Raw genomic sequence first — 8,904 nt, 5'->3', positions numbered from 1 at the left:
TGCTAAGCCTTATTCACTGTGCTAAAACAGCTGGGGAATGAATCTTCAGCTAGATTAGCTGGGATCCCAAAGTTGCAAGCTGTTGTTTCTAAGTGTTGATGAAAGCAGTCATTTCTGTTCCTTTTTACTCAAAGTTTCAGCGACACTGGCGATAGCCCCTCTTCATGTTAGGGAATTTCTATTGAGGGTGAAAACATCAATTATGTTGTAGCACATTGTAGGCTTCACTGAAAGTCAAGGGCTGTGGGTTGGACCCACCATAGAATTGTCATTTGTTTTGCCCAAGAGAGGCATTTGCGCCCCGAGGGCTCCCAGCGCTGCTGCCTTCGGTGTGGTACGTCCTGCTTTCACTAGGCAGCGTGAGGCTGGAAGTAAGGAGGAGGGGGAGGCTGGCGTTCTGTCTTGGAGCTCCAGAGAGAGTGAAGGTAGCTGCAAAACCTGCAGGCTCCCATTGCTGGTGCTGAGATTTACGGAGGGGTGGGGCTGTCAGGGGAGGATGTGCACGTGAGGCACTAGAGAGGTGGGAGTGGAGTAGCTCAGGTAGGACCGCGGAATGCCTTCAGGAGACCCTCCTTCAGCCGCGGGATACGTGTTAGCTTGGGCAGCGAGGTCAGCGAGGTCAAGACCCTTCGGCGCCTTCCTCTGACCCGCCCTGTCTTGGTCGCGTTGCTGTAGAGACGCGGGTGCGGGGCGGGGCGGGGGCATGCTGGCCAGGCGGCGGGGCGCGAGTAGCAACGCGCGGGGGCCGGAGCAGCGCCCGGCCGGGGGCGTCCAGGGGCAGGATGGCGGAGCCTACGCGCGCGGCGGAGCCGAGGAGGTTTGCGCTCCGCTCGTCGCGCTGCAGGGAAGGCGCGGTGCCAGGCGCGAGCGCCCAGAGACCCAAAAAGAAAGCTTTTTATTTGCTGAGGATGAAGCCCCTGAAGGAACCCGCCCCCAACAACAACAACGTGTCCTTTGTGATCCATTGTCAACTGGGCAAGGAGATCAAACACATTTGCAGCAACTGCAGTAGGGGGGAGGACGCCCGGGACGGTGAGTGCCGGGGCCCGTCGGGGAGGCGGTGAGAGAGGGAGGCGGGGAGGTGGCTCCTCTGGTCCCCAGTTTGCGGGCACCGCGGGCGTCTGCTGCCTAGAGAACTGCGGGAATGTCAGCCCTCTACCCAGGCGTGACACCCGCCCGCCGGGCACTTTGCAGAGTGCTGCCCAGAGCCAAACCCCGACTGCGACCGTGCTCATACCATATACACCAAAATGAGAGGTTTGAAACGATTAAAGGGGCAACTCTGACATTTTCTCTTGGGAAGGTGGGGTTTTCTGATCTTTGTCACGGGCAACATTATTAGCTTTAAAAAGATTATTGCGCCTGCTTTCTTAGCTTTCTGGGCTTCTTAGCTCTTCTCCCATCCTTGCGTTATGATAAGATATAGCCTTTGCTGGGCTGCGTTACAGATATGGGCTTCGGGTGGGTTCACTTTGGAGAGGTGGTTTAGCCTTGGCTACAGCGCCCAGCGTCCTGGGGACTTGTAGAGTTGTCGAATGATGGCTGTTTGGAATATAGCATAGCTTGATTTTTGGAGTGCGGCGGCTGGCCCCTCTTGGAATGATGCCTAAAGGTCAAAATGTGGGAGGCGGGGAAGGGGACATGCAGCAGGTTCTTCCGAGGGTGTCCAAGCCGAAGAACTGCCCCCAATCCGATCTGAAATGAGGCGGTGAAAGGGTGCTGCACCGCCAGAGACTCTGGGCAGAAGGAGCCAGGAAAGAAGGACAGTTCCTCGCGGACCAGGCAGAAGACTCTGCAGATGTGGACGCGCCTGTGTGGCGGTGCAGTTCGTAGGAGCCTCCGGGCGGATCCGAAGCAGTTCACCGAGAAGATTCAGGAGAGCCACGGAAGGTCGCGGAAAAGTTTTAGGAAGCAGATTTTGCAGAGAAGGCATTAGCTACTGGCCAGCCCGCAGCTCATCGCCTCGCATGACGCTCGCACCTGCTAGGGCAGGCAGATTTTTCCATCAGCCAGGCGGCTTCGCTTATTCCCTTTGGAAGAACAAATAACACTTAGGATCCCTCGCGTTCATTGTTGGCCTCTGAAGTGCAGAGTAATGAAGTGGCTGTTGCTTGGCTAATGTCTTTTCAAAATTAGCGTCCTGCTAGTATAATTATACTTTTTTTTTTTTTTTTTATTAAGTTGCTTGAGAGGCTGTGTAGGATAGCACTAGCCATCTAAGAAAAAAACTGTGGCCTTACTGGAGGAAGGCAGGCTTACATGAAACACACCAAGGCGGCTCCTGTTAGGTTTAGGGAGGATATCCATTTATGAGAAGCACACACTTACTGACGTGTGTTTTGTCCTTTGGTTACGGTATAAGCTGATGACACCTATGGAATATAAATGGATTAATGGAATGGTCCAAAGCTAGACATTCACTGTATAATGTAATAGCGCATGAGATGCAGGCTAAAATATTTATTAAATGAATCACTCTGTTGACTGAATTGTTTCCCAAATGGGCTGCTTCCACAACCTTAGGAGTTTATTTAAATTGGAATCTCTGGATGTTGCTACAATAAGGGTCTATGTCTACACTCATGGACATGTGCTTACATATTTAATTACGAACACGATCACTGGTAAACATATTGGTGTACGCTGTCAGTGGAGGTAGGCATATGTTTTAGCACATATTTCTGCTTGCAATATGCATCATTTGTATAATCTCCAATACTCCAGAACATACCATACCTATGGATGTTCAGATATCATCTGATATTACTAAAGTATTTAATTTCAAAGGGTTCTTATAGGGGAGGCCTCATGTTGTGGTTCCTAATTTTTTGCCTAACCCCACACTGTGAATCCTGCCTTCCTAATGTGTAGTATACTCATTTAGTCACTGAAATAGAATGAGGTCAGGAGTTTAACCCTTCTGCTTTTGTATCAGAGCCCAAAGCAGTGCTGCCCACTGTAAAAGGAAAGGAAGTTCAAATAAATTTCACTTCCTGCTAGAACTGACCTTGTATGATAGTTTGTCATGAGTGGATGCTGTTAGATAAGTTCTCTAGAAGCTGTTTTCAATTTAAGTCATCTTTTCTGTATATCAGGAGAGCCTACTATTTTTAAAGAAATGTAATAAGGAGTGTAGTAATGTAAACAGGTTTGGTAGGGCACCATAGAAAAGCATGTTTCTTGTGATGGGGCATACCTGCATTGTGTCTAGCACCATAAATGCATTTGGCTCTTCATTTGGCACCGAAGAGGCCATCAAATTGCAACTAGTGAAAATTCTTTGTCCAGCAGGAAAGCCCTCACTTGAAATTTTACATAGGTAAAATTAACAAAGTTCCTCTCATTCTTAATGTCTTTGTATATAAAGTGGCAATTATTTTAAACATATTTAAAGCATATGGTAATAACTTTCAGTTTAAAGACAACCTATAACTAAAAGTATTTAGCTGATATAGAATAAACTTTAAAAGAAAAAAATATATCTGACTGTTAGGGCAGATATAAGAAGTGAAATTACATTTTAGCCATTGCTTTTTTACTTGAGTATTAAAAAAAAAAAAAATCCTGGTATTGACTAGTATTAAAGATGCTTTGCTGACCTTACTTTAAGTAATTTTCTATTTTAAAAATATCTTAGAATACAGTTCACCATTAATGGCCAAAGATAGTTTGTGTTTCCTTTATCTTTACTGTTTTGGTTCAATACTGAAGCCATTTTCAAATGAGGAAACAAGCTTATACAATACTTGAGCGCTAAAAGCTACAGAGAAGGTACAGGCTAGAACTGATCTGTCTTCAAAACCAAGGTGCTTTCTATCATGCCATCAAGTTGATTTTTTTTAAATGGCGCCTACTCTGAATATAGAAAATTGTGTGTATGTGCGTGTGTGTTCTATACATGTGCAGTCTTGATAACCCAGATTTATTAGAACATGGAGTTAAAATGAATTGTAGAATTTCCTAGTACGTTTAATTTTTTTAATCTGCCTTACTTACAGATTGAGAGACTAACATTGGTAGGAGTAGAAGGAGAGAAATTTTTAGCTAGGTAGATTAGAAGTTATGTACATTGTATAGCTACAGGAGACATAGCTAAATCATCACTAAGCTTATATTGGACATCAATAGGAGAATATGATTTAATTTACAAATAGATAAAAATCAACTTAAGGGAGAAATCTATTCTAGAAGTTAAGATATTTCTGCATGTAATTTCATACATATTTTCTATTGCCATTTAAAAACCTTTGAGTCTATTAATGGTGACAAATTAACATAGAAATTATAGCATCATTAATAATTACATATTAAGATGTAATTTTAATAGAAATAAAACATTTTAACAGTTTTAAAACAGTTTTTAGAAATGTTTTGAGGTCTTATACTGGCATACTTAAAAAGTGATCAAATGATAAATAAATTTAGAAACAAGACATTGATTGCAGTTGCTACTCAGTGCTGTTTTATATGTGATTCATCAATATTTCAATGTTGACTTCATTTAACTAAATATGATTTCTGTTCTTCAAATATTTATATACAAATTTACTAATCTATTGACCCACTAAATGTATTTCCAAATTTCATTTTAGGGGTTAGAAATATTTAATATGTTTTCTAATGAATTCCAACTTTTGAAAGAACAATTTGTCGTAATACTTCTCTGTTACTCTGACTGAACAGTTTATCAGCAGGACAGCCTTTTAGAAGAGAATGCCTTATGAGTTTCTGTGGGTCAAATCTCTCATTTTGCAGGTAAGAAAATTGAGGTGCATAAAGATTAGGTGGGCAATCCTCCAAGATCCAACCACCATTTGGTGTCATGGCTGCTCACAGAAGCTGTCCCTTGATCAAGGAAGCAGTTTCTAGTAGCGGCCCAGAGCTAGATTCTGGAGCCTCACTGCCTGTTTTCAAATAATAGCTTGTCCACTTGCTGAGTGACTTTAGGACACCACTGCATTATGTACTGCATGGAGTTGTGAAGATTAAATGAGATCATGGGTACAAAGCACTTAGCCTGGGAAGAAGAAGTGCTGGAGAAATATTAGCTGTGATTACTATCATTTGTATTGTTATTGCCAAGACCAATTTTGTCTTAGGATTTTCCTCCCTGCTTGGTCCCTTCTATAGTTAAACTTTCTTGGATTGGATTCAAGGTGAAAGCACCCAATTCTGCTCTATATTTAACAGTTAAAATATATATTTTTAGTAAGGCAAGTGAAGTAAAAGTGAGCCTGGAGAAGAGCCCCTTCAACATTGCATGTGTCAAATGTATTTTTTGTTGTTTTAAAATTTTAACGATTATGGCTAGTACATTCTATGTAAAAAGACTCATATATCTACATTTACGACTAAGCGTTTTTTGATCAGTTGAGTAGTCAAAAAAAATAGATAAGGTGAGATCCAGTTGTTTCTTGGTGAGGAAGAGCAAAGGTATATAGCCAAAGGAAGCAGTTACTGAAGACTTTTATTGACATGGGCCTGATGGGCAGGACTCAGTGTCAAATGGATGGGTATGGAGGACTTGGCCAGAAGCAAAGATAGAGGCAGGAAACTGCTTTCTTAAGATCAGGAGAACCTACTCAAAGCTTGAACTTGGGCAGGGTATAGAAATTCTGTAGAACCCTGAAAAGAAAGGCACTTGCTCAGACTGTAGAGAACAGAAGCGAAGAAGGGCTTAGTGGGGTATTAGGAAGGGGTGTACACAGCAGGGAGATTCTAAGGACGTTGTGCACGATTTTATTAAATCATCGTGTACTCAAACAACTGAACCGTTGATTGAGTCTTACCTTTGTTTGTAAAATTGGCAGCTTATGTGTGCAGAGTCGTTGCCTTTGAAGAGTTTGAATTTTAGTGAGAGTAACAGGAACTGCTAAACTATTGAAGGAAACTGTTAACAGTGTGAATAAGGCAGGAGGGCTTTCCAGGGGAGGTGATATTTGGATTAGGACCTGATGAAAGAGTTTTCCCAGATAAAGAGGGAAGGGCATTTCGGTAAGGGAAAAACCATACACAGACGATTTGAACTGTAAAAGCATGGCTTGTTTGGGAACGAGGAGTTCAGCAGGTAGAATTTGTGAAACATGAGAGAAAATGACATGAGTTAGTCTGGAAACATATATAATTCATCCTTTTTTCCAGCAATATATTTGTGAAGCATTTTTTATATGCCATGTTAAGCACTAGGAATACAAAAATCAATAAGCTAGTATGGTCTTTGCTCTCAAAGACCTTATACTGTAGTACAGGGAAATAGACAATTAGACAAATACATACACAGAAGTTTTAAGTGTTTTAGAAAGAAAGGTATTGTTTTAGAGACAAAGAGTAGAGAGAATGTTTGGTCCCATTTTGGGCAAGACAGAGGTCAGGAAAATCCTGGGACAATTTATTAAAGTTCAGATTTCATCCAGTGAGCACTGAAGGTAGCACAGGAGTTTTAAAGCAGAGGTGGCATGATCAATTTATCTTAAAAGACACACACACACACACACACACACACACACACACACACACACACACACACTTATTATTGAAAATTGGGGACATATACAAAAGTAGACAGAATAGGGTAATGAACTCCTATAGATTCATCACCCCCATCCCTCCATTCCTGTATTATGTTGAAGCAGACTTGAGTGGGTTTTTGTGATGGTGTTGCTGGTAGTACCTAGGCAGGCACCAGGCAAGAGAAAGGGCTTGGATGCCACAGCCCAAAAAATAATGTTTTAAGACCTTTAACAGTAAGTGTCAAAAGACCAGGATTCTTCTATTCTGTTACAGACCCATACAAAAGCCCAGTAACACTTTCAAGCACCAGCAATTCAGAGTGAGTTTGCCTCACTAACTTTGAAATCCTATGTAATTTTAGTAATAATTTCTCCTTCTGTTTTAATATCTTTTCTGACATTTTACAGACAATATCTATAAATATTCACTTAGTTTAGGAGAAGAAATATTAAAAATATTTATAAAATCTATAGCTTAAAATATATCTATATGTCTAAAGCACATTAAAAAGATTAATGGAAAAAATATATATATTTATTATATAATATATATATATAAAACATTAAACTTTTTGGACTCCAGCAAGAGTTTAAAGTTGTGAGATGTATCTAAAAGGAGAGGACATGAAGAGTTAATTAGGACTTACCTTTGATGGCTCCAAGATCAATGTCAAGTAGACATTTGTGGTGAAAGCAATGAGATGAAGGGGAACCTGTTGAAGGCCAGAAAGTGAGGGACAGAAAGAATGCACTTTCTTTCAACCCGAAGCTTGATAAGGAAGAAAAGAAAAGGCCAAAGAGGCAAAACTTACAAAGCTCTGGGTAAGAGAACCAGGAGCTAAACAAGAATCCAGTGGTTGGATTGGAAAAGAAGAAATGGATAGTAGAGGTTTTCTGCCTGGGGAAAACTTAACCAGAATATTAGCAGTAGACCACATGAAAGAAATAGTGTGATGGTTGCTTTTACATTGGTACCATTTCTATGTCCAAGGCCTGAGAAAGGATAGAACATGGTCATTCATTTATTCACATAACAAGCATCAATGCTATAGTGAACTTGATGTGGAAATAGATAGATAAAGGATGAGTTCCTGTCCTTAGAGAAACGTGCAATCTAGTGAGGTAGTCCTTCCTTATCTGTGGTTTCAATTACCCATGGTCAACCACGTTCCAAAGATATTAAATGGAAAATTCAGAAATAATTCATACGTTTTAAATTGCATGCCATTCTGAGTAGCATGATGAAATCTCATTCCCTCCTGCTCCATCCCCCTGAGATGTAAGTCATCCTTTTGTACAGTGTATCCACGCTGTGTATGCTCCCCTCCTGTTAGTTACTTAGTAGCTGTCTTGGTTATTAGATCAGTTATCAGAGAGAGAGAAAGAGACAGACAGACAAACACAGACCGCATTCACACAACTTTTATTACAGTATATTATAATTGTGTCCTACTTTATTATTATTGTTAATCTCTTACTGTGCCTAATTTATAAATTAAACTTTATCATAGGTATGTATGTCTAGGAAAAAGATAGTGTATGTAGGGTTTGGTAGTCTTGGAATGTATTTCCCATGGATAAGGAGGGACTACTGTACAGAAGGCTCAAGATGCTGAGGACACACAGGTGTCCTTGATAAAGAAGGTCAGGAAGGTCATGTGGGAGGATGTACCTGAGCTAAACTGTGATGGGAGAACAGGATTGGGTTGTCAAAGATGCCTGAGGAAAAGAGCTGGAAGACCAAGAGCAGGTGCAGAGAAAGAATAGCAGGCCCCGAGGAGGGCATCAAATGTAAACTATGCAAGGCAAGGGTCTCTCTTGTCTCTCCACTTTGCTGCTATGATTTCAGTGCCTAGAACAGTGCACAGCTATTAGACACTTAAAAATGGGTTTAAATGTGAATATACACATTAATTTATTAACCACTGATCTGTTTAATAAATATGTATCCATTTATTAAAGTGACTACAAGGACAGCAGTTTGATATGACCAGGGTAGAACATATAGGCTTGGGAATGATGAAAATGGAGCCTGGAGAAATGGGTAGAGGTTAATCTTGAAGGACCTTAGATACTATGCTAAAGAATTGGGACTTGCTCCATGATGAATCTATGATGGGATACAAGATTCCCTGGAGGGTTGTTTCAAGTAGCTTAAAATTTTTATTTTCTATTTATTTATTGTTTTTGCTTTTCGATTTCAGCTTTGTTGAGACATAATTGACAAAATAATAGATTGTAAGATATATGGAGTATGCATTGTGGTGATTTGATCTACCTATCATTGTGAAGGGAATTCCCCCATCTAGTTAATTAACAGATCCATCATTTCTAATATTTACCTTTTTTGTGTATGTGTGAGAGAACATTTAAGTTCTACTATCTTAGCAGATTT

The 8,904-nt window shown here is 40.8% G+C and overlaps 1 protein-coding gene across 8 annotated transcripts in view; it reads left to right on the top strand.

Annotated features, from left to right (window-relative positions):
- The window catches only part of PHACTR1 (phosphatase and actin regulator 1), a 525,402-nt gene that overhangs the window by 271,404 nt on the left and 245,094 nt on the right, over positions 1-8,904 (top strand). The window contains exon 1 of one of the 8 annotated variants that reach the window (XM_011362889.2): positions 568-1,032. The exons of 6 other annotated variants lie outside the window; for them this stretch is intronic. In XM_011362889.2, the coding sequence (XP_011361191.2) occupies positions 783-1,032 (250 nt within the window). In that variant the 5' untranslated portion in view covers positions 568-782. Of the gene's footprint in view, positions 1-567; positions 1,033-8,904 lie in introns of those variants that run through there. One more of the 8 variants, XM_023532265.1, reaches the window with a different exon arrangement.

The sequence above is a fragment of the Pteropus vampyrus genome, unplaced genomic scaffold (genome assembly GCF_000151845.1).
Source record: "Pteropus vampyrus isolate Shadow unplaced genomic scaffold, Pvam_2.0 Scaffold80, whole genome shotgun sequence".
In the NCBI taxonomy this organism is placed as follows: Eukaryota; Metazoa; Chordata; class Mammalia; order Chiroptera; family Pteropodidae; genus Pteropus; species Pteropus vampyrus.
Note: the sequence above shows the minus strand (reverse complement) of the source record. Positions and strands in the feature narration are given on the sequence as shown.